Source organism: Heptranchias perlo, chromosome 1 (genome assembly GCF_035084215.1).
Source record: "Heptranchias perlo isolate sHepPer1 chromosome 1, sHepPer1.hap1, whole genome shotgun sequence".
NCBI lineage: Eukaryota > Metazoa > Chordata > Chondrichthyes > Hexanchiformes > Hexanchidae > Heptranchias > Heptranchias perlo.
This window is the reverse complement of record NC_090325.1, coordinates 107,123,226-107,148,996: the sequence shown is the minus strand read 5'-3', so window position 1 is coordinate 107,148,996 and position 25,771 is coordinate 107,123,226. Positions and strand designations below refer to the sequence as shown.

General features: G+C 44.6%; 1 protein-coding gene across 1 annotated transcript in view; it reads left to right on the top strand.

Annotated features, from left to right (window-relative positions):
• Positions 1-25,771, top strand: part of ncapg (non-SMC condensin I complex, subunit G) — an 87,052-nt gene that overhangs the window by 21,692 nt on the left and 39,589 nt on the right. Inside the window, exons 10-17 of the mRNA XM_067989348.1 lie at positions 459-582; positions 4,702-4,791; positions 9,747-9,926; positions 10,900-11,010; positions 15,646-15,765; positions 17,578-17,802; positions 18,911-19,092; positions 19,696-19,870. Coding sequence (XP_067845449.1) covers positions 459-582; positions 4,702-4,791; positions 9,747-9,926; positions 10,900-11,010; positions 15,646-15,765; positions 17,578-17,802; positions 18,911-19,092; positions 19,696-19,870 — 1,207 coding nt within the window. The remainder of the gene's footprint in view (positions 1-458; positions 583-4,701; positions 4,792-9,746; positions 9,927-10,899; positions 11,011-15,645; positions 15,766-17,577; positions 17,803-18,910; positions 19,093-19,695; positions 19,871-25,771) is intronic.

Here is a 25,771-nt window from a genome sequence, read left to right as displayed (position 1 = left end):
TTTGCTTTTTTCTGTCCCCTGTTCATTTTCTTCTGTTCCCAGAATAGTGCAGGGACTACCATGATCCATGTAGATGATAAATGATAAAACAATCAAGTTAGACTTTCACAAAAGCCATTTTTTTTACCAGCATAAAGCCCAATTGGCTTTTTTTCCTTGCTAAGAGGCTGCAATGACATCACCAACCCATAGCGGTGGGGACCGTAACTTTGCACTAGTCTTAAAAACTGTTCAGGAGTTTTGCGATCCTGGAAAGAAAGCCATTGGATGGATACTTTGCATCCTGTCTGAAGGCATGGCCTGTGGAGCTGCACGGGGACTCTTCCCACTGATTAAATCATTGGAGCAGTCAAATGAAGAAGGAGACCTAACTTGGGGGGTGGGAGGGGCGCGGTGGCTCAGTGACTCCATGTCACTACTTATCCTTTATATTCTGATTCTGTGGTCTGATTTGCTAGGAAGTGCCTGCTATCAATGTTGCAAGAAATTCTGGTCCTGCCCAACACACCAGGTTCTCTTGCCGCATTACTGGTGGAACAATTGCTCTGCATCCAGAAGGATGATGACCGGAGGATTCGGCTGGTAAGAGTGCAGTTTTGCTAGGAAGTTTTTAAATGTGTCAAAATGAATGCCTCATTTAACACCGTGAGCTTTACCATGAATTTAAGCACATTGTCTTTTTTTTGTCCCGAGCAACACATTTTGCTTTGCCTTGGTCCTTTTATAAGTTGAGAGACTGGCCAGCGTTTTTCCTTTGTGATTTCAAAACAGATGTAAAGACTAGTAACAAGTGTCTGAGATGCCAATTAGATAGCCTGGATGAAAGCGCGTGCAGCACGGAAGGTACCATTAGGCCTGTCTGCTCTCTTCCCACTGTGGCATAGTAATAACCTATTGGAGGATCACCATACTGGATTGGAGTATTGGCAGAAGTGCGGACACAAGGACACACTCTGGTTCTGCCCCATCCTGCAGCACGATAAGAGCAAACTGCTCCCAAAGGCTGGATTGTAGAGTCGCCTAACAAATTTTATATCACATGGCATGACTAATTCTGCTATCTCCAAGTCTGCCACTTCATCCAAAACCTCGCTGCCCTGTAAAGTCCAATACAAAGCAATCTCAGAAGTGGCCTTCTACAAGTCGGGACCGCCCGATAGTCACCTCAGATCTCAACTCAATGCTTGTCAGCCTCTGTGCATGTAGCACAGAAAACCTATGTGGCTCCTGAGAGCACAACTTAGAACGTCCATTTTCAGACTAGAACTTGTGTTCACTGCCTCCATCAATAGTAGAATGAGAGGGTCAGTTCAGAATCCTGCATTGTGCATACCTCTCCATGCAAAAACTTAGTTCCACCCGACCAAGGCAGGTGAGTACTGGCGGAACTGTAGCAACAAGTACGCACTCTTGTATCAATTCTGATGTTACTCAAACCTCTATCCCTCTGGACAGAGATACTGGAGGCCATTGAAGCAGTGGCGGGCCTAGCCAAGGGCCCAAGTCCGTGCATACTGAGGGAGTAAGGAACCCCTCACGCTTAAAAGTTCACACAGGTCTTGCTTCTGGCAGCAAGAAGATGCATCACTCTGTTCTAGCACCTGCTACAACAAAGTTGTGGTCTACCCACATGTAGGACATCTGTCAGTTAGAGTGATTCAATGTATAGGCTACACATGGAATTGGGGAAACACCAGGAGTTTTCCTATGAGCCAGCCTGATGGCTAACTGCTGAGGAGATTGTCTCCACAATGCACAGTGTTGTCAAGGACCTGTTGTGCTGTAACCTATTGCAGCACAATGACCCTCACTGCATTTATCTGCAAGTATTGTGAAATTGTACTATAGTATGTACGCTGTAGGAAACCATGTCATGAGAACATGTAAATTTCTTTATAAAAATAAAATGTAATGTAAAATTATGGGACACTAGAACCAAAGGATGCAAATTTAACTTTGTGAAAAATAAAGTTCAAGCAGATTTATTAGAAAGATTATTGAGTGATAAATTTTGGAATGATTGGTCTGGCAGTGTAGTGAGACAAAAATATTAGTGATAGTCAATGTGCATCTTTCCGTAAATCTATGTGACGGAACAGCAGATTGCATTCCATTGCTTATCTGTAAAACATCTTCTGAGGTCGGTATCCCAGATATCCCTATGATGGTGGATGCTCACTGATTTCCTCGGAGTTGCTCCCGCTCCGCTGGCGTGACTTTGGAAGTGTCTTAGAAACTCTGTTTAAGCATGTAAATGGGGGTTTCCAGCAAAGTTACAGTGGCAGAACAGCAGCAGCTCAGAGAATTTTCTGGCCAAGAACAGACTAGCAAAGAAAGACCAATGCATCTCTTGTGGAAAAGAAATTGAGAATCTAATGGCTCACTACATTCGATGAACCCAATAAACACACACATGAAAATAACAGATTTGAAAGAAGTCCCCACTGACAAGATTTTAAGTTTTTGCCAAGAGATACATAAGCTCAAGTAATTTCTCCTACTTGGATGACAGCCTATGCATTTGTACGTGAGGATAAAATTGCATTCAACAAATGCAGAGCACACTGAAGCCAAATGATATGTTGGGCTTGTTATTAGGAGGGAGGCGGGTTGGCAGCGGGGGGTCGATTGGGCACGTGGTAACACGCCCAGTGAATTCGGGGTGCTCCGCACGCGATCGCAGCCTAATTGAAGGTACTTACCTTGGCTTCCAGGTTTCGCGCTGGAAAGCTGTGCAGCGGGCAGACTGCGCACCCGCATCATAGGCTGTCAGCTGGAGGAGTCCTATTTAAAGGGGCAGTCCTCCACTGACTGATGCTGCAGAAAATAGGCAAAATTACAGCCTAGGGGGAAGGCTGCTCCCAGGTTTAATGATGCCTCACTCCAGGTCCTATTGGATGAGGTGAAGGGGAGGACAGATCTTCTCCCTGGCGGACGGGAGGAAGTGGCCTGCCTCTGCCACTACGAAGGCCTGGCTCGAGGTGGTAGAGGAGGCCACCAGCACCATTAATATATCACACACCTGCATACAGTGTGCATCAATGACCTAAGTAGGTCAGCCGAAGTGAGTACACTTACTCATTCCCCTACACTCCGTCTGCCACATCACTGCCCCCACCCCACATCTCCTTCTGCACTGCCAACACTACTCTTATCACATCACTCCTCACACCCACTCAAAGCTCATCCTCATTTTACCTGCACTTACTCACCTCGCCAGTACTCATCCCACCACTACCACTCAACCCAATCCTCACACAATCTCATGGCTCTATCTCATACTCACCCTCTGATGCATCTCTTTCACGGTCAGCCTCACCCAACCTGCCACTACCTGTGCTGCAGCCACAGGTCATGCATCACATATGTGTAGTAGGAAGCGTAAGGTAAATGTGTCGTGAGCATGAAGGGGATGCACAAGGGTTTGTCATGGTTTTTACTTGTGAGTTGATCAGAAATCAAATATATTACATATTATATTGTCACCACTACTGCCACGTCTTTGCAAATCTTGTCTGGTTTGTGCAATAATGCCCTTTCCTGAGGATCACCATGAAGACCCACAACTGATGCCACCCATTGTGTCACTGCAGAGTGGGTGTAGGTGTATTTGCAGGGCTGTTTTGTGCAGACAACTGAGACACACCAGCGATGTCCCCGGTGACACACTGGAGGATGCGGAAGAGAAGTTGTTGAGGGCAGTGGTGACTTTGACAGCGACAGGCAAAAAGATGGTGCTTGGGGCAGCCGGGAGCAGCTCGGAATGAAGGAGGCTGCAGATGTCCACGACGGCATGTCAAGTGACTGAGCCTCTGTGTGCACTGCTGCTCAGAGAGGTCCAGGAAGCTGAGCCTTGGTCTGTAGACCCTGTGGCGAAGGGTAGTGCCTTCTGCGACGCATCTCTCTCTGCGGTTGCCCTCCCTCCTGCTGTGCAGATGGATGTGTCACAGCACTGTGTTGTGGAGCTCCATGTGTCAGAGGTGGACGGCGCAGCTGGCGAGACTGGTGATGCTATTTGTCCTCCGAGGAGGTCATGACTGCGGCTACGGCGGCTCCCATCCAGAAGATGTATGTTTGAGGGGGTCCACAAGGTAGGTAAATGTGTCTGCACACTGGGGTTGAGGTTGCAAGTTGGTGAATTTTAGTGTTGGGAGGAGGAGGATGGTGGAGGCCAAACTATGTCCAAAGTGACAGAGTGGCCTCCTGCAATGAGTGAGAGTCTCAGCCCCCACCTGTCAAATGGACCTTTGCAGCTGTCACAGGCTGGTAGCTGCAACACATCCATTGCAACTGGGAGTGCTTCCCCCAGTACGGGAAACACTCAGTTTAGATGAAAATCCCACCCCTCCTAAAATAGCCTACAAATCAGGTTTGCTAACAACCTGAAGTATCCAATTAATTGATTTAAGTGGCAACTAAAGCCGGCGGGAGTCCCGCATGCGGGGGCTGCGCGTGCATCTAAGCGTGTCACTGGGAACCTGGAAGTGGCGGGTTAGAGCTGGGCTCCGGACCCACCCCGGGAATCACCAATTTTCGGAGCCCCCCCAGCCATGAACGCACCCGCTCGGACGTCCGAAAATTGAGCCCATTGTGTTTGGCAAAAGCTCACAAGAAAGTATATACAGGCATTCAGAATTAAATTGGACTATTGGGCAACTGTTTACAGTTAAGCTTTGATTGTTATTTGATTTAATACCGCAGGTTGCAGAGATAATATCAGACGTCCGAGAGCCAATTATTCACGTTGATGTACCAGAGGATGCTGATGAACAAAGGAAGAGACAAGTCAAGGTATAAATATTTAAGCTAGGCATTATGGCTATGCATGGTTTTGAATGTGAAATGCTAGTTTAAAAACCAGAGCAGCACTGTGGGTTTCTAAAGAACCTTAAAGTATTTTTATGCACTGTCATGGAAACATGGAATGATACAGCACAAAAGGAGGCCATTTGACCCATTGTGCCTATGCTGGCCTTTTGAAAGAGCTAGCCAATTATTCCCACGCCCCTGCTTTTTCCCCATAACCCATTCCCCTTCAAGTATTTATCCAATTCCCTTTTGAAAGTTATTATTGAATCCGCTTCAAACATGAGGCAGCATTTGACCGAACGTGGCACCAAGGAGCCCTAGTAAAATTGAAGTCGATGGGAATCGGGGGAAAACTCTCCAGTGGCTGGAGTCGTACCTAGCACAAAGGAAGATGGTAGCGGTTGTTGGAGGCCAATCATCTCAGTCCCAGGACATTGCTGCAGGCATTCCTCAAGGCAGTGTCCTAGGCCCAACCATCTTCAGCTGCTTCATCAATGACCTTCCCTTCATCATAAGGTCAGAAATGTGGATGTTCGCTGACAATTGCACAGTGTTCAGTTCTATTCGCAACCCCTCAGATAATAAAGAAGTCCATGCACACATGCAGCAAGACCTGGACAACATCCAGGCTTGGGCTGATAAGTGGCAAGTAACATTCACACCAGGCAATGACCATCTCCAACAAGAGAAAGTCTAACCACCTCCCCTTGACATTTAACGGCATTACCATCGCTGAATCCCCCACCATCAACATCCTGGGGGTCACCATTGACCAGAAACTTAACTGGACCAGCCACATAAATACTGTGGCTACAAGAGTGGGTCAGAGGCTGGGTATTCTGCGGCGAGTGACTCACCTGACTCCCCAAAGCCTTTCCACCATCTACAAGGCACAAGTCAGGAGTGTGATGAAAGCTCGACACCATCCAGGACAAAGCAGCCCTCTAGATTGGTAACCCCATCCACCACCCTAAGCATTCACTCCCTTCACCACCGGCGCACGGTGGCTGCAGTGTGTACCATCTACAGGATGCACTGCAGCAACTCGCCAAGGCTTCTTCGACAGCATCTCCCAAACCTGCGACCTCTATCACCTAGAAGGACAAGGGCAGCAGGCACATGGGAACAACACCACCTTCACGTTCCCCTCCAAGTCACACACCATCGCGACTTGGAAATATATTGCCGTTCCTTCATCGTCGCTGGGTCAAAATTCTGGAACTCCCGACCTAACAGCACTGTGGGAGAACCTTCACCACACGGATTGCAGCGGTTCAAGAAGGCGGCTCATCACCACCTTCTCCAGGGCAATTAGAGATGGGCAATAATGCTGGCATTGCCAGCGATGCCCACATACCATGAATGAATAATAAAAAAAAATCGAGAGTTGGCAATAGAAAATGATAATGAAAGCTCTCAGAATGTCCTTTTGGGGAAGGGAAGCTGCAGTCCCACCCAGTCCAACCTGCAATCACAAGATGTGATTGACTCTTAATTTCCTATTGAAGCGGTCTGGAAAGTCACTCGTTTCAAAAACAGAACAATAAGAATTTCCTACGATAACGCTATTGTGAGAGCACCATCACCATAATGACTGCTGAGGTTCAAAGAGAAAGCCCATTACTTTCTCAGCAAACGAGATGGTTAATATATTTTCTTTAGTATTGTTTAGCCCTAGTTTTGTTTTACCTTATTTTTAAGTTTCAGTTTAGTTTTAATCTCTATTTATCAATGGAACTTTATTCTTTGCACTCCTCTTTGCCTTATTTTGTACTCTATGCATCTCGTATTGAAGATTTCCCACTGCTGATCTGTCGAACTGTTTTTTTTAAATCTCACTATCTTGTGGTCTATTTGTTTCCCTTTCTTTGATAGTATTTTCTCATTTATTTTAGCTAACCCGCCATCTTCTATCCCAATAGCTTTATTAACCCTGCATTCCCTCACCTGTCTCAAACCTAGACTTTCCTCATCCCCTGCATTTTTAGCTTAAATGCTCCTCCCACTGCTTTATTTACCTTGTTTGCAAGGACATTGGGGCAGTTTTGGTTCAGGTGAATGCTGTCCATTTGGTATAGCCTTCTCTTTTTCCAGAAGTTACTGCAGTGCCCCAAGAATGTAAACCATTTCCTACCACACCAGCCCTGTCACCACACGTTCTTAACCGTCCTCTCTTTAAACAGCTTAGCACATGGCACAGAAAATTATCCGGAGATTACCACCTTTTGAGGTCTTGCTTTTCAGTCTAATGCCTAATTCCTTAAATTCCCTCTGTACAATCTCAAATGAACTTCTTTCAGTGTCATTACTTCCTTTGTGGACCACGAATTGTCACCACTCTCTCCCTTTCCAGAAGTGTTTCCTCCCATTCTGTGATGTCCTTCACCCTGGCACCAGTGAGACAACATAATGTTTGAGATTACATTTGCAAAAATGACTTATCTGTATGCCTGACTATAGAATTCCCCACTACTGTGACTCTCCTATTCTAGTGTTCTACCTGGTATCACTCTTTTGGATAGTTTCTTGTTTCCTAATGCCACAGTGTTGCGCCGAACCACCCTTCTGAGTTGCTGTCACTGTCTAACAGACACTCAAGGATGGACAAGTATAAGGTGAACAGTTTCAGTAACTCGGGGGTTCCCGGCACCTGTGAATCCTGACTCCCTTTGATGCCTCTGCATATGGTTATCAACTGCGCTCTTTCTACACGATCCCTGTGTCATGGACAGCCTAGCACTGCCTCTTAGATGACCACATTCTGGAGAGTATGATTCAGACACCCCTCATCCTCTCTGCTGCTGCGGAGTGTGGTCATTTGCACCTCGAGCACAAAGATCCTTTGCTGCAGAGATTTAATTTTCCAACACTTGGGCAAGTGTGCTACCCCTGGATATACCAAAGGTCCATAATAGTCTACACTTGCACTCCACACATATCACACGGGTTCCCTGCACTGCTATCCCTTTATATCTAACTTAAAAGAAAATATAGATTGTATTAGCCTGAACTCCCGCTAGCACCAGACTTGCAAGAAACACATGTATAAATTTTAGGGCAAAAACATTCTTGTCCAAGGATACCTCCAAGTTGAGTTCCCGCAAGGTTGAACTCCCACTGAGGCTAAACTGTAGACCAGTTAGTCTAATCTCAGTCATGGGCAAGATCTTAGAATCCACAATAATTTGAGATAAAATTAGTGAATATTTAGAAATGGACGTTTTAATCAAGGACCGTAACCATGGATTTGTTAAAGGCAAGTTGTGTTTGTCAAATTTGAGTTTTTTTTGTTGAAAAAGTGACCAATTTGGAGAGAAGTAAATATGGTAGATAGGGATTTTTCAAAAGGTCTTTCATGACTCGTCTCGCAGCAGGCTTATTACAAAAATTCAGGTGCATAATATAAGAGGAATTGTAGCAGCATTGATCGACATCTGGTTAGGGTGAATAGGTGTTGTTCAGATGGGAGAAGGTTTGAAAGTAGTGCACCCCAGGGGTTGGTGCTGGATCCGCTTTTGTTCTTTGTGTGTGTGTGTGTGATATATATAAAATAATGATGATTTGGACTTTGACATAGGGAGCACAATATTGAAATTTTCTGACAAGGCAAAAATAGGTGGTTTGGCAAAACTGATTGATTGAAGAAGACTTCAAGAGGATATAAATAGATTAACGAATGGGTAGACAGGTGGCAGGTACAGTTTAATGTAGAGAAGTGTGAAGTCATATATCTTGAGAGGAAAAACCAGGAATGGGTATACACTTAATAGAAAGATGCTGAAGCGTATGTTCGATCAAAGCGACAAGCGCAAATAGACGAAGTCATAAAGCCCAAAAGTATTTTGGGTTTTATAAATGGGAGCGTGAAGAGTAAAAATAAAGAAATCATAAGGTTAGGCCACAATTAGAGTACTGTATTCAGTTTTGAACGGCCCAATTATAGAAAGGAAATTAAAACCATTGAGAGTGTGCAGTGTGGAATTGCCAGGGATAGGAAACTATAGATGAGTGGAGAGACTTGAGATGTTGGACTATTTTTAGAGCAGAGAAGTCGAGGAGGAGATTTAATAGAAGTTTGTAAAATTCTGAAGGATTTTGATAAGATGAGTAGGGAAAGACTACTTCCTTTGGTTGGAGCATCAGTGAAAAAGGGTCATCAATTTAAAATGGTCACTAAGGGAGGGAGGTTGGGAGAAGTGTTTTTATTCAGAGGGTTGTTGGAGCATGGAATGCTTCTCTACAGGGAGTGATTGATGTGGAGATGCCGGTGATGGACTGGGGTTGACAATTGTAAACAATTTTACAACACCAAGTTATAGTCCAGCAATTTTATTTTAAATTCACAAGCTTTCGGAGGCTTCCTCCTTCCTCAGGTGAACGAAATGAAATCCTCGGAAAAAAAAAATACGGGAGTGATTGAGGCAGAGACCATTGTGTCTTTTAAGAGAAAAGAGGATAAAGATTTCAAGTAGAGGAAATACAGGGTTATGGGAAGAGAACAAAGCAATGGGATTAGTTTTGGATTGCAAAGAGCCATCACAGACATGATGGGCTGAACAGTGGCCTCCTGTGCTATAAACTTCTATGGTTCTATATTCTGAGTAAATTCTGTATAATCAAACGTGCTTCTAAATGTATTTCTCTGCTAATGTTTACAATGCAATATTTTAACCTCATCTGCTTTTCACATTATAGGTTTGCTTGTTAAGGAAAAATCAGCGATTAAAGCCAATATAATAATTATTAGGGCCTCTTTGGATGCCATTGCAATTTCAGCACATTGGAATTGAGGACTAAGGAGGTGCTTACAAAACAGACTAGTTGAAGCATTATTTTGGCAAGAAAAGTACTGAATAGCTTTCACTACAGTAATGTGAATACTGGAACATTACTGTGTTGCATACAATCGTTTTCCTTTCTGCTTTTTCATTTTGTAGCTTGCCGATATCAAAGTTCAACTTATTGAAGCAAAGCAAGCACTGGCGGAGAGTGTAGCTTGCCAGGACTTTACTCGTGCTGCAGAGCTGAAGCAAAAAACTGAAGAATTAGAAAATTGCAAATCTGAGATGATAAAGGCAGCTGAACAAACAGAATTCAAAGAAGTTCGCATTGAAAAGGTAATTTTTTTTGTTAAGAGAAAAAAAAACTTTAGTAATTAACGATAGTCATCTCTATGCTAGTTGAGCAGGTATAAATAACTGTATACAGTGCGCTTATAATTATTGACATTTAGTGAAATGAATTCCTTCTAATTATAATAAAGTTCCCTCTGTCTCTTTTAATGTGCTCCCCCAACTTTTTTTCGTGGGGGTGGGGGAGGAGGAAGTGGGGGGGGGAATGAATTTCTGCATCATATTTAAATTCAGTTTTTTTAAAAAGTAGTTTGTTAACTGAAAAAAATTGCTCATCAAGTTTGCGGTCATGTCGGCTCAGAATGAAACACTTTTGCACTTTGGTGCCTTGTGTTAAGCGTTCCTTGGTCAGATGTAGCATTGGTCATGTAGAGAGTAAAGCAACTACTGTGCCCCAACATTAAAATATTCCCTCCCCCCTGTCATTGTACTGAATTTTCCAGTTTCTGCATCAGCTATTTTTAATAGTCATTATAAAAGAAACTACCAGTTAATGCTGCATTGTGAGCAATTTTTGTTTTGTGGAATCACACCCAAGCTTTTTTCACTCTTGCAGTAAGCAGACAGAAGAGACTTTCATCCCATCAGCCAGGCTAGTTTCAAAACCAAATTTCATAGATGAATATCTTCTGATCATCTACATTGTCAAGTTCTGTAAAAGCTGCTTTATGATCATTGAAAAAAAATTCTGTATATTTCTTTAATAGAGCCAAAAAATAGTTTCTCATAATGAATGCCTTATAAAAAAAAAAGTTGTGTTCATCCAGCTAAACTAAGATGTATTACATACATTTAATAAATACATGGTCAGTGGAGGTGAATAAGTTTATTAATATTTAATCCAGTGACAGCTTCACATCAAAATTGAAAGGTTGGTTTGTTATCCATATGATGCTTATCTTTTTGACTTTTCATTAAATAATATATTTTCACTTGCATTTTCTCTCATTATAAAAAGGATGATCCTGAAACCATGTTGAAGTGTCTGATCATGTGCTATGAGCTTTTCAAACAGATGGCTATTACAAAGGGAATGGGTCCAACTCTGAATGGAATCACAGAGGCTTTGGTATGGCCTTCATATTTACTATTTGGTTTCTTTCTTGTAACCTAGCTTATAAGCCTATGTCTATGTAAGAGAAATAGTTGAGATTTTGACTGCATTTTGTTCTCTATGTCAGGGGGACCCAACCATTTTCGTCTTTGTGGACCACGTTGTATAGTCCATGGAGACTGGGGGAGGGGGAGCACATGCAAAGTTTAAATCCGTGTTCCCATTAATTTATATATATTTCAAGTCACTGATACTAACAGATCTTGGTATTCTGATTTGGGATTTATTCAACAATGCTAAAAAACTGCTCTTTCCAAACCAGAAAGTTCAAACAAGAAACCTCCAGTCAATGGGACTGAGCTGCCTAGACTTTAAAGTCTGCATTCCTTTTTGCTTGCCATCAGCAGCAGCAGAATTGTATTCCAGCACAATCTGTAACCTCATGGCCCGGCAGATTCCTCACTCTACCATTACCAACAAGCTAGGGGATCAACCCTGGCTCAATGAGGAGTATAGAAGAGCATGCCAGGAGCAGCACTAGGCGTACCTAAAAATGAGGTGCCAACCTGGTGAAGCTACAACTCAGGACTACATGCATGCTAAACAGTGGAAGCAACATGCTATATATAGAGCTAAGCGATTCCACAACCAACGGATCAGATCAAAGCTCTGCAGTTCTGCCACATCCAGTCGTGAATGGTGGTGGACAGTTTAAACAACTAACGGGGGGAGGAGGCTCTGTAAACATCCCCATCCTCAATGATGGCGGAGTCCAGCACATGAGTGCAAAAGACAAGGCTGAAGCGTTTGCAACCATCTTCAGCCAGAAGTGCCGAGTGGATGATCCATCTCGGCCTCCTCCCGATAGCCCCATCATCACAGAAGCCAGTCTTCAGCCAATGCGATTCACTCCACGTGATATCAAGAAACGGCTGAGTGCACTGGATACAGCAAAGGCCATGGGGCCCCGACAACATCCCGGCTGTAGTGCTGAAGACTTGTGCTCCAGAACTAGCTGCGCCTCTAGCCTGGCTGTTCCAGTACAGCTACAACACTGGCATCTACCCGACAATGTGGAAAATTGCCCAGGTATGTCCTGTCCACAAAAAGGACAAATCCAATCCGGCCAATTACCGCCCCATCAGTCTACTCTCAATCATCAGCAAAGTGATGGAAGGCGCTATCAAGCGGCACTTACTCACCAATAACCTGCTCACCGATGCTCAGTTTGGGTTCCACCAGGACCACTCGGCTCCAGACCTCATTACAGCCTTGGTCCAAACATGGACAAAAGAGCTGAATTCCAGAGGTGAGGTGAGAGTGACTGCCATCGACATCAAGGCAGCATTTGACCGAGTGTGGCACCAAGGAGCCCTAGTAAAATTGAAGTCAATGGGAATCAGGGGGAAAACTCTCCAGTGGCTGGAGTCGTACCTAGCACAAAGGAAGATGGTAGTGGTTGTTGGAAGCCGATCATCTCAGCCCCAGGACATTGCTGCAGGAGTTCCTCAGGGCAGTGTCCTAGGCCCAACCATCTTCAGCTGCTTCTTCAGTGATCTTCCCTCCATCATAAGGTCAGAAATGGGGATGTTCGCTGATGATTGCACAGTGTTCAGTTCCATTCGCAACCCCTCAAATAATGAAGCAGTCCGAGCCCGCATGCAGCAAGACCTGGACAACATCCAGGCTTGGGTTGATGAGTGGCAAGTAACATTTGCGCCAGACAAGTGCCAGGCAATGACCGTCTCCAACAAGAGAGAGTCTAACCCCCCCCCCCCACCCCCCTCCTTGACATTCAACGGCATTACCATCGCCGAATCCCCCACAATCAACATCCTGGGGGTCACCATTGACCAGAAACTTAACTGGACCAGCCATATAAATAATGTGGCTGCAAGAGCTGGTCAGAGGCTGGGTATTCTGCGGCGAGTGACACACCTCCTGACTCCGCAAAGCCTTTCCACCATCTACAAGGCACAAGTCAGGAGTGTGATGGAATACTCTCCACTTGCCTGGATGAGTGCATCTCCAACAACACTCAAGAAGCTCGACACCATCATCGACAAAGCAGCCCGCTTGATTGGCACCCCATTCACCACCCTAAACATTCACTTCCTTCACCACCGGCGCACAGTGGCTGCTGTGTGTACCATCCACAGGATGCACTGCAGCAACTCTCCAAGGCTTCTTCGACAGCACCTCCCAAACCTGCGACCTCTACCACCTAGAAGGACAAGAGCAGCAGGCACATGGGAACAACACCACCTGCATGTTCCCCTCCAAGTCTCTCACCATCCCGACTTGGAAATATATTGCCGTTCCTTCATTGTCGCTGGCTCAAAATCCTGGAACTCCCTTCCTAACAGCACTGTGGGAGAACCTTCACCACACGGACTGCAGCGGTTCAAGAAGGTGGCTTACCACCACCTTCTCGAGGGCAATTGGGGATGGGCAATAAATGCTGGCCTTGCCAGCGACACCCACATCCCATGAACCAATAATAATAATTTTAAAAATTCCTTTTTGCTTGCCACCTCCATCAGTAACATTCACCGTTCTGCTATATGTGTGCTACAATTCTATGACTGTGATTTTTGCTATGTTGGCTTGACTAACTTTTTACAATTCTGAGTCTCAGTCTTTTTTAAAGGAATTCTCCAAGAAGTTTGCACAAAAATGTATTAGTGAGCCTATGCCTGGCAACTGAGAATTCTGTACAGTTTCAAACTGGCATCAGATTTCATTGGCTGCACAGATGCAGTACTGTTAAGGAACATAGAAATGCACAGGAATGCAAAAGACTATTTTGGTCCCTCTGGATGGCCCCAGAGTTCAAAAACAGAATACACAGTTTGCTACTCCTTTCCCTCAATTGATTTTCTCACTAAATGCATGTCCAACTCCTCTTTAAAATGGCTGATGTAATCAGCTTGGATCACCTCCCTGGGCAACCCATTTGCACCAATTTATTACCCTCTGTGTGAAGTAGTTATATTTGATCTATCCATTCACTTTCCCTCTTCTGAGTTTCATCCTATATTGTGAGGCCCCTCCAAAATTGAGAGAAATAATTTTCTTGGAATAGTGTGACAATACATGGACAAGGTACTTATTTAGTAATGACCTAAAGAAATTTTCATTTACTGGGGTTATAGTAAATAATCCATCAGGCCAGGAAAATTCAGAGTTTTGCTCCATTACTTTTAAATTCCCCAAAGCATGGTAAGTTTTTGACAGATTCTGAACTTCAGAGCACTGACTACTTTCTTGTGTGTAAAGATAAAGATCAAGATCACCTTCCTACAGATCATATAGGCAACACTATAGGGGGAACAAAATCTAACTTCCATTGGGATCAGAGAAGCCATCTGCTGCATGTAAACCACAGGTTTCTATGCAAGAGTTTACACAGCTTGGCATCTGTGTCTGCTGGTCCAGACAGTGAAAAGATGGATCCCGATGTTTGTTGCGAGATAGGCTTGCCTCTCTCACCTCTTGAATCAGAAGGTCCCACTCCAGGACTTGAACACATAATCTAGACTGACTCTTCATTGCAGTGCTGAGAGTGCTGCACGTTGGATGAGATGTTAAACTGACGCCTGTTCAGGTGAATGTAAAAGATCCCATGGCACTTTTTGAATGTCAGCCCTGGCTCATTGGTTGCCATGAAAGGCTAAATAAATGCAAGTTTGTTTTTTCTTTTGAAGAAGAGCTGGGAGTTTTCTCGTTGCCCTGGTTAACATTTGTCTCTTGACCAACACAATGACAAAAACCAGATCAACTGGTCATTCATCTCTATTGTTGTTTGTAGGACCTTGCTGTGTGCAAATTGTTTGCTGTGTTTGCCTACAAAAAAACAGTGACTGTATTTCAAAAGTAATTCATTATCTTTGAAGTGCTTTGGGACATCCTGAGGACTTGGAAGATGTATAAATACAAGATCTTTTGTTCGTTCAGGTGTGCCAGGGTTTGTAGAAATGATTGTTGATATCCTGATTGCTTCTTAGCTGCAGCCAATGTTGGCTTTTGATCACCCTGGCATGCCTCCTTTCATGAACTAGCACGTAAAGCATGAACTACTGCGATGACAGGCCCACCAGGATGGTTCTTTAGATGTTGCTTCTGAAACCCCATTCAACATAATGACTAGTCAGACATTCACATGTTAGTTATACCATCATGGTCTGTTGTCGCAGCTGTATCAGAGCTATTCTCACCTCTCTGTAGTTGTGTGAGATGGCTGGTGGACACGGGGCATCTTTCATGCAGTCTTACTTCCTGGCATCCCTCCGTAGGCCTCATCTTCCAAAAATGTCAACTCTCATTGGTGCCAGGAAAGGGAGCGTATCCCCACATTTGCTCTTTAGTGGTCATGTGCCGTGGAACCAAAAGAGCTCCGTGCAGCAGGGGGTCAAATATTGGTTGACAGGAAGGGGCATGTTAAAGTTCTGATTTATATTGGGGGGAGGGGATGCAGTGTTATTAGTATTTGATGTTGCTAATGTACTTTTGAGTCCCAGGAGTATATTCCTTTTAATAAGTATGTGTAGATACTTTGCATAGTACAGCTATTATTTAGTAAAACTGGAGAGATTACACTTTCACAAATACATTTTCTCCTTTCTAATGAACGTGTTTTCCCAATTTTAGATACTACCAAGCATTGCACATGTTAATCCTGCAGTAAGAAACATGGCGGTCTTGTGTTTGGGTTCATGTGCATTGCACAACAAAGATCTTGCAATTCAGCAACTGCCACTGTTATTTCAGGTAATTAGTGGACTGGTCTATAACTGAGTAAATCGTTCACTTCAGTTCCCCTGCTTGTGATTTCCTGAATTTGACCTAATGTGGTGTGGGTGGACAGGACAGTATTGTGTCATTGAGTACTGTATCATTATATGTTCTATTTTAATATTGGAAAGGACTTTAATTAAAAATAAATATGCATGCACACTGTGGATCTCCTGGATGTTGCACACAGGCTGTGGAGGAAGTTAGGCTGTATTTGTGGTGGAGGCAGGTCTGGGAGAAAAATGGTGGCCAGCAGTGAGGTTTAGGATAACGTTTGGCTCTATGTTGAGATTTGGAGTGTGGGTAACAGGGTTGGTAGTTGGGGAGAAGCATTTTGGCTTACAAAAAGAAAGTTAAGTTCTGCACGAGAGTACTGGTGGTTGTAAAACGGGGCATGGCTTCCTTGGAGTTTGAGGCTCGTGGTGGACCACGTATCTGTACGTCGGAGTACTGTAAATAGAGTTGTAGAATTGTTCAGGTAATACTGTTATGGGTATGTGATGCACTCCTCTCAGAATTCAAACATATAAGGCAATGCGATGATCAAAAGTTTCCTTCTCTGTTTGAACCTGGTGGCCCAATGCTATGGGATGTGGCAGATGTATCTTTCCCTCCTGTCAAGCAGCCAGCCTATCAATCTGGCAGCCTGGTGCATGGGGGAACCGGAACTGGAAGCACAAATACTTACCTTCAATTGAGTTACGATTGCAGATTGCCATGCATTTATTTGGCTTCCTGATTCCCCACGCAAATATCTACAGATGCGCTGGGTTCCTGGCTCCAAGCTAAAATCATGCCCCTGGTGTGTGTCAGCAGTGAGGGGAAGAGAGAGCACTGGCCTGACAGCACAGAAGGGACCTGGGTCTGGCAGTGCTGGATTGTAAACATATGAGATTTCTGCAAACATTGAAGTTGGTATCTTGGTTAGACCACACTTGGAGTACTGTGCACAGTTCTGGTCTCCATATAATAAAATGGTTATAGAGGCAATGGATAAGGTGCAAAAAAGATTTATAAGTGTAATACTAGAACTGAGAGGTTATAACTATCAGGAATGACTGAACAGGCTGGGGCTCTTTTCTCTAGAGAAGAGAAGGCCATAGGGTGATCTAATAGAGGTCATTAAAATTATGAAGGAGTTTGATAGGGTAGACATAGAGAAGATGTTTCCAATTGTGGGGGAGTCCAAAACTAAGGATCATAAATATAAGATAGTCACTAATAAATCCAATAGGGAATTCAGGAGAAACTTCTTTACCCAGAGAGTGGTTAGAATGTGGAACTCGCTACCACATGGAGTAGTTGAGGCAAATAACATAGATGTATTTAAGGGGAGGCTAGATAAGTACGAGAGAGAAAGGAATAGAAGGTTATGCTAATAGGTTTAGATGAAATAAGGTGGGAGGAGGCTCGTGTGGAGTGTAAACACTGGCATAGACCAGTTGGGCTGAATGGCCTGTTTCTGTGCTGTTAATTCTTTGTATCTTGTGATTGGCTCTTTGTCTCTGTCTGTCTGTCTCTTTCCTATCATTCATGCTTTTCCCTGTTGCTCTGTCTGTCTGTTTTTCTCACTGAGATTGGAGAGATATGTTTTGCATAATATATTTTCTACTTTAGTGAATAACAAATTAGAAAAGAGAGAAGCAGACACAACCAATCAGGAAGAAGAAAATTGAAACTCTGATCATGACCTGGACAATGGTCATGATAGATGCACAAATTTTAATTTAAAAATATCATCTGCAATTATCTGAGCAAACACCAATATAGCTTCCTTTTGTATTATAGATTGCTCAACTTGATGAGGCCAAGGTGAGAATCAGTGCATTGCAGACAGTATTTGACATTCTGCAGGTATTTGGGATTGAGGCTTTCAAACCCAGTCACCATAAATCCCAAGAAGTACAAAACGAGGAATTGGAGAGTGAAATTGAAGAATCAGAAGACCCTGCTGTGGAAATTGACACAGTCAACAGTATCCTTACACTGCTCTTGGGATACTTGGACAGTGAGGTATGAATTATCAGTGGCTCCTGGAAGTGCATTTGGGGGCATCTGGGTCTGGTAATTGGGTTGGGAGGGCCTGATCATGGCAGCAGGGGTGGCACCGATCATGGTGGAGCGAATTTTTTTAATATGCATATTATACGTGTGTATCTATGTAATATATAAAACTTCTGCGTGCAGTTCTTGCCTGCACCACTTCCTGTTGACATTTTTCTTAAAGAAGAAGAGGGAGGTGGAGAGGCAGAAGGGCTTAGGCAGGGAATTGCAGAGCATGGGGCCTAGGTGGCTGAAGGCATGGCCACCAATGGTGGAATGAAGAGAGGGGAGTCGGAGGAGCGGAGTTTTCGGGGTGGGAGTTGTAGGTCTTGCGATTGCTACAAAGACAGGGATTTAAAACGTGAGGTTGAGAATTTTTAAATTGGAGGCGTTGGGGGACTGGGAGACAATGTAGGTCAGCAAGGATGGTGCGATAGGTGAGTGAGACTTGGTATGGGATAAAATATGGGCAGCAGCGTTGTGCTGAAATTTATGGAGAGTGGAGGATGGGAGGCCTGCCGGGAGAGCACTGAAATAGTTGAGTCTGGAGGCGACAGAGACATGGATGAGGGTTTCAGAAACAGATGTGCCGACAAAGAGACGTAAGCAGGCAATGTTATGGAGGTGGAAGTAGGCGGACTTTGTGATGGGGAGGATATACAGATGGAAGTACGGCTGTCTTTTGTTTCCTCTTTGCTTTCAAGTGGGAGGTTCTGGGTGGTCGGGAAAGGAGATACCAATGGCTGCATTTGGGGTGTGGGTTACAAGGAAAATGTGGCTCTTAGCTTTGTCCTTTTCATCCAGTTCCTCAAGCACTGGTGCTTTCTCCACCCACTTGCACCCATTGTGCTCCCTAAGCATTTATTTTCCCACTACCGTTCACCTTTGAACTACTCACTCAGCTTCTGCTAACACCTCATTCCCATCACCTGCTTCCCCCAAGAGGGTGGTGAAAGGACAAGAGCCCGCTCTCCTCCCTCGCCACCTGTTGCCTCCTGCTCCTCCGTTGCCTCCCGCTCCTCCCTCTCCGCCTCCCGCTCAATGCATATGGTAATAAAAATTACTTTTCCGTTTTTAGTTAACGGACCTCAGGACTGTAGCTGCTGAAGGCCTTGCTAAAATGCTTTTTTCAGGAAGACTTTCTAGCCCCAAACTTCTTACTCGGCTTATTTTGTTATGGTACAATCCTTTGACTGAAGAGGACACCTACCTTCGACATTGCCTAGGGGTTTTCTTCCCTCTGTATGCATTTACTAACAGGTTTGTACTTTAGCTGCAAGTAAAAACAAGTTTTTAAGTGTTCTTTTAAACTTTTAGAAGTTCAATAAAAATGAATGCTGAGATTTTGCTGATGAGGTAAAATGTAAAGCAATGCAATGTCATTGATAGGGAGATGACTAGAGTTTGTGGGGTAGTCCTGTAAAGAACAATATCAAATTGATCAATGGCATTACAGTATTGAATTTGAATTTCTTGCATTAGATATTTAAAATAATCATTTTATTTTTGGGTTAGATGTTAAATGCAGAATATTTAGAAATTTGAAGGTCATTCTGTATCTGGAGCTCCATTCTGAAATCTTATCAGGGCTTTGTTGTACATTAATTTTTGATATAATTGAAAATGTCATAAACACTTGATTAAGAAAGTTTGCAGTTTTAAGTGTATTAACTTAGGCCTCCTTGTGTAAGTTGATGTCTGCTCTAGCATAACCAGCAATAAGATTGAAAGTACTTTTTTTTTTATTAGGTTACTTTCCAACAGAAACCCCGATGAAAGTAATAAAGATTGAGAAAGCAAGTGTTGATCAACAAAATGAAATAAAACTGAAGTTTAATATTGTGCAAAATCTGTCTCCCGTAGGAGAAATCAAGAATGTTTTCAGGAAGCTTTCCTGCCTACTTTGAGGACCCTGTTCCATGCACCAGCTTCTTCTCCTTTAGCTGAAGTTAATGCACTTAATGTGGCAGAGCTTTTTGTGGATTTGACCCGGGCCAGTGCAGTTAATTCTCAAAACAAACAGATAGAGGACTATCAGGTATGTAATTCTGTCACAATTATATTTTATGTAGATTGGGCAATTCTTTCAAATGCTTGCTTTAGACAAAGGGAACAAAATGTATTTCCATCCCTTCTCACCCCAACCTTTTGCAGTCAGTATGGATATTTATTTTGTTTGCATATTTTTTTCCTGCCAAAGCTTGAGTAGTAATACATGCTCCTGTTATGTTTAAACTCCAACCACTGTGGTGTTTTTTTTCTACGCTTATTTGCTCAAACATACCTTTTTATTATACATTTTTCACAACTTTTAAAAACAGGGATCCATTTTGTTTCAAATTATAAGATCTGTATTCGTGTGAAACTTTAGCAAGGCTAAAACACTGGAATTTTTAAAACTGAAGCCATGGCTACTGTTTCTGTTAAAGTTTCCATTTGGCTTCAGAACCTGTAGATAAACCAAATGCACAGATACCATCTGGAGTATAGGTGCCAGCTTCAAGAGAGAGAGCTTCCCTCTTATGTTACTTGCAAAAACACTTATTGAGACAAAACTCTTCAATTAATTCGTCAGACTAACAAAGAGACATTGGCTGTAATGGCTATCCCATTAGGGGTGTCCTGTTAAGGAATTTGTCTCAATTAATACCTGTGCTATGAAAGGCAACTTTTGACATTAAGACCTTGAGATAGCTGCTCATCTTCAGTTCACATTCATCAACCAGTCACAGCAAAAGGACAGAACTTCATAGTGCTTAGTGACCATGTTTATATTAAGGCTGCATATAGTGACACCATAAATCCTGGCCAGAAGGGGGATGATTGGGTAATTCTCTTGTCAATCATGCCTGAAGACCGCACAGCTGTAAGTGACTGGGATCGATTTTGCCTACATAATTTGCCTACATAATTCCTTCAACATGTCATCAATGAGGACAAACACCTCGCTATGGCCATCCCCACACCCCCACTACTCGCCTTTAAACAGCCACCCAACCTCAAACAGACCATCGTTCGCAGCAAATTACCTAGCTTTCAAGAGAACAGCGTCCACGACACCACACAACCCTGCCACAGTAACCTCTGCAAGACATGCCAGATCATCGACACAGATACCACCATCACACGAGAGGACACCACCCACCAGGTGCATGGTTCATACTCCTGTGACTCGGCCAACGGTGTCTACCTCATAGGTTGCAGGAAAGGATGCCCCAGAGCATGGTACATTGGCGAGACCATGCAGACACTGCGACAACGGATGAACGGACACCGCGCAACAATCGCCAAACAGGAGGGTTCCCTCCCAGTTGGGGAACACTTCAGCAGTCATGAACATTCATCCACCGACCTTCGGGTAAGCGTACTCCAAGGCGGCCTTCGAGACACACGACAACGCAAAATCGTCGAGCAGAAATTGATAGCCAAGTTCCGCACCCATGAGGACGGCCTCAACCGGGATCTTGGGTTCATGTCACGCTACACGTTACCCCACCAGCGAACAAATGTTATCTGTTTTTAATATAACGGGTCAGTTGCTGTCTTTTCTATGTTTCTACCTCTCTATCTCTTTTTTTTTTGTTTGTTTTTTTTTGGTGATTTGTATATTCTGTGAGACCTGGCAGGTAACACCTGTCTGTCTGCACACTGATTGCCTTGGCAACGGGCAGTTGAAAAAACTGTCTGTACTCACCAAGCATTGTTCTGTGAATTATAAATGCGATTTCATCTCGAGGATTTCATTTTCACATCGTTCACCTGACAAAGGAGGAAGCCTCCGAAAGCTTGTGAATTTAAAATAAAACTGCTGGACTATAACTTGGTGTTGTAAAATTGTTTACAATTGTCAACCCCAGTCCATCACCGGCATCTCCACATCATGACTACCATCGACACCACAAACTGCCGGCTCACAGTGGAAAGGATATCCAAGAAGATCGCGCATTTAGACACAGACATCAAGTTTTTACAGAGCTGCAAGAAAGCAGACAAGATCCCGAAAGGACTCCAGATCACGAACCCACTCAGGTCCACATACAACTCAGATTACGCTGAGAGACTCTGCCGCCGTACCTCTCGCACACTCCGCAACCATCTCATACACCAACTCTACAGCAGACGCCACAACCTCGAAACCAAGATAGAGTCCATACTCTCAACCTGTACTCAGGACACAGCAGACCAGCTACGTTATACCGCCAAACAGACGAGGCAACGGAACTACGCTGCCTACATGAAAACCAAGAGCAGGAAGCTTGAGAAACTTGGCATCACCACCAGCATCGACCAAGCTTCCCCTGGTACCACAGTTGCAACCACAGGGAAGTCTATTGTCAATTTGTCCGACCACACCCTTCAACCAGACGAAATCGAAGTTCTCAGCCGAGGGCTCAATTTCTGCCCCACTACCAAAATGGACCCCACTAGTCTCACGGCGGACACAGAGGAATTCATCAGGAGAATGAGGCTCCGGGAATTCTACCACAAACCCCAAGATTTCAGCAGCGAACCCAATGAGACAATCGACGATCCGGAACAGCAGACAGAGGGATCCGCGGTACAGCAACCGAAGAGGAAAGAGTCAAACTGGACTCCTCCGGAGGGTCGCTGCCCTCAGCTGGACATGTATGCTCAAGCTGTCAGGAAATGCGTCAATGCCAGATTCATCAGCCGCACTCAGAAGACAGTCCAGAATGTCACCCGAGCACAACGCAACGCCATCAAAGCTCTCAAGACCAACCGCAACATCGTCATCAAACCAGCAGACAAAGGAGGAGCCATAGTCATACAGAACAGAACGGACTATTGCAAAGAAGCATACCGACAACTGGACAACCAGGAACACTACAGACGGTTACCCGCAGATCCGACCAAAGAACACACCCACCAGCTCAACAAACTGATCAAGACCTTCGATCCAGACCTTCAAAGCATCCTACGCGCTCTCATCCCACGTACTCCCCGCGTGGGAGACTTCTACTGCCTCCCAAAGATACACAAAGCCAACACACCCGGACGTCCTATCGTATCAGGCAACGGAACCCTGTGAGAACCTCTCTGGATACATCGAGGGCATCCTGAAACCCATCGTACAGGGAACCCCCAGCTTCTGTCGCGACACTACAGACTTCCTACAAAAACTCAGTACCCACGGACCAGTTGAACCAGGAACACTTCTCACCACGATGGACGTCTCGGCACTATACACCAGTATCCCCCACGATGACGGCATCGCTGCGACAGCATCAATACTCAACAACAACAACAGCCAATCTCCGGAAGCCATCCTACAACTCATCCGCTTCATCCTGGATCACAATGTCTTCACCTTCGATAACCAGTTCTTTACCCAAACACACGGAACAGCCATGGGGACCAAATTCGCACCCCAATACGCCAACATTTTCATGCACAAGTTCGAGCAGGACTTCTTCACTGCACAAGACCTCCAACCAACACTATACACCAGATATATCGACGACATTTTCTTTCTATGGACCCACGGCAAGGAATCACTGAAGAGACTACACGATAACATCAACAAGTTCCATCCCACCATCAAGCTCACCATGGACTACTCCTCAGAATCAGTTTCTTTCTTGGACACACGAATCTCCATCAAAGACGGGCACCTCAGCACCTCACTCTACCGCAAGCCCACGGACAACCTCATGATGCTCCACTTTCCAGCTTCCACCCAAACCACGTCAAAGAGGCCATCCCCTATGGACAGGCCCTGCGAATACACAGGGTCTGCTCAGACGAGGAGGAACGCGATGGACACCTACAGACGCTGAAAGACGCCCTCGTAAGAACGGGATATGACGCTCGACTCATTGATCGACAGTTCCGACGGGCCACAGCAAAAAATCGCATAGACCTCCTCAGGAGACTAACACGGGACGCAACCAACAGAGCACCCTTTGTCGTCCAGTACTTCCCCGGAGCGGAGAAACTACGCCATGTTCTCCGCAGCCTTCAACATGTCATCAATGAGGACAAACACCTCGCTATGGCCATCCCCACACCTCCACTACTCTCCTTTAAACAGCCACCCAACCTCAAACAGACCATCGTTCGCAGCAAATTACCTAGCTTTCAAGAGAACAGCGTCCACGACACCACACAACCCTGCCACGGTAACCTCTGCAAGACATGCCAGATCATCGACACAGATACCACCATCACACAAGAGGACACCACCCACCAGGTGCATGGTTCATACTCCTGTGACTCGGCCAACGTTGTCTACCTCATACGTTGCAGGAAAGGATGCCCCAGAGCATGGTACATTGGCGAGACCATGCAGACGCTGCGACAACGGATGAACGGACACCGCGCAACAATCGCCAAACAGGAGGGTTCCCTCCCAGTTGGGGAACACTTCAGCAGTCATGAACATTCATCCACCGACCTTCGGGTAAGCGTACTCCAAGGCGGCCTTCGAGACACACGACAACGCAAAATCGTCGAGCAGAAATTGATAGCCAAGTTCCGCACCCATGAGGACGGCCTCAACCGGGATCTTGGGTTCATGTCACGCTACACGTTACCCCACCAGCGAACAAATGTTATCTGTTTTTAATATAACGGGTCAGTTGCTGTCTTTTCTATGTTTCTACCTCTCTATCTCTTTTTTTTGTTTGTTGTTTTTTTTTGGTGATTTGTATATTCTGTGAGACCTGGCAGGTAACACCTGTCTGTCTGCACACTGATTGCCTTGGCAACGGGCAGTTGAAAAAACTGTCTGTACTCACCAAGCATTGTTCTGTGAATTATAAATGCGATTTCATCTCGAGGATTTCATTTTCACATCGTTCACCTGACGAAGGAGGAAGCCTCCGAAAGCTTGTGAATTTAAAATAAAACTGCTGGACTCTAATTTCTATAGTGTAACTATCCTTCACTCACTGCATTTTCCTTCTTTTATCGGGAGAGTGTTTAGTTTTGGTCATGAGTTCTGTTTGATGTAGTTTGTAGAGACTCTGCTTAAATAGACCCTGTTTGCTGTAAGCCCTGCTGTACGTTCCGCCCCGCCTCCAACTCATTGGCTGACAAAAACTCACTGCGTTATATGGCTGCATGTGGTATCAAAACTCACTGCATTATATTAATCCAAACCTCAGTTAAAGGACTCTGGAGGCTGGGAAAAGGTGGAAGGAAAAGACTGGAAGAATTCTGAACTGCTTTGTTATTTTGGTCTCAAAACAGTTTAAAGGATCAGAATTTTTATCTGCTAATTTATTGTTATGTCTGCATAATTTTATGTTACACAAATTTGAGAGTTGAATTACAGGTCTGCAGGTGGAGTGTTCTTCTGCCCCTCACAAAGATCAGATGTGCACAATAGCAACCTGTGTTATTTCTTGTATAATATAGCAGCAGTAAATGGTAGATTGTTTGCCCCGAGACATCTGTTCGGAGGCGACACGGGCCTGCCTATGGAAGCTGCCTTTTATAGCAAGCACATGTGGAGTATGGCACTGGATGAGCAAAAATTTCCTCCAACTAAATATTGGGAAGACCGAAGCCATTGTTTTTGGTCCCCGCCGCAAACTCCGTTCCCTAGCCACAACTCCATCCCTCTCCCTGGCAGCTGTCTGAGGCTGAACCAGACCGTTCACAACCTTGGTGTCCTATTTGACCCTGAGATGAGCTTTCCATCACCAAGACTGCCTACGTCCACCTCTGTAACATCGCCGGTCTCTGCCCCTGCCTCAGCTCATCTACTGCTGAAACCCTCATCCATGTCTTTGTTATCTCTGGACTCAATTATTTCAATGCTGTCCTGGCTGGGCTCCCGTCTTCCACCCTCAATAAACTTGAGATGCAAAACTCTGCTGCCCGTATCCTACCTCGCACCAAGTCCCGTTCTCTCATGTTACAGAGGTGGACGTAGGCGGTCTTGGTGATGGAGCGGATATGTGGTCGGAAGCTC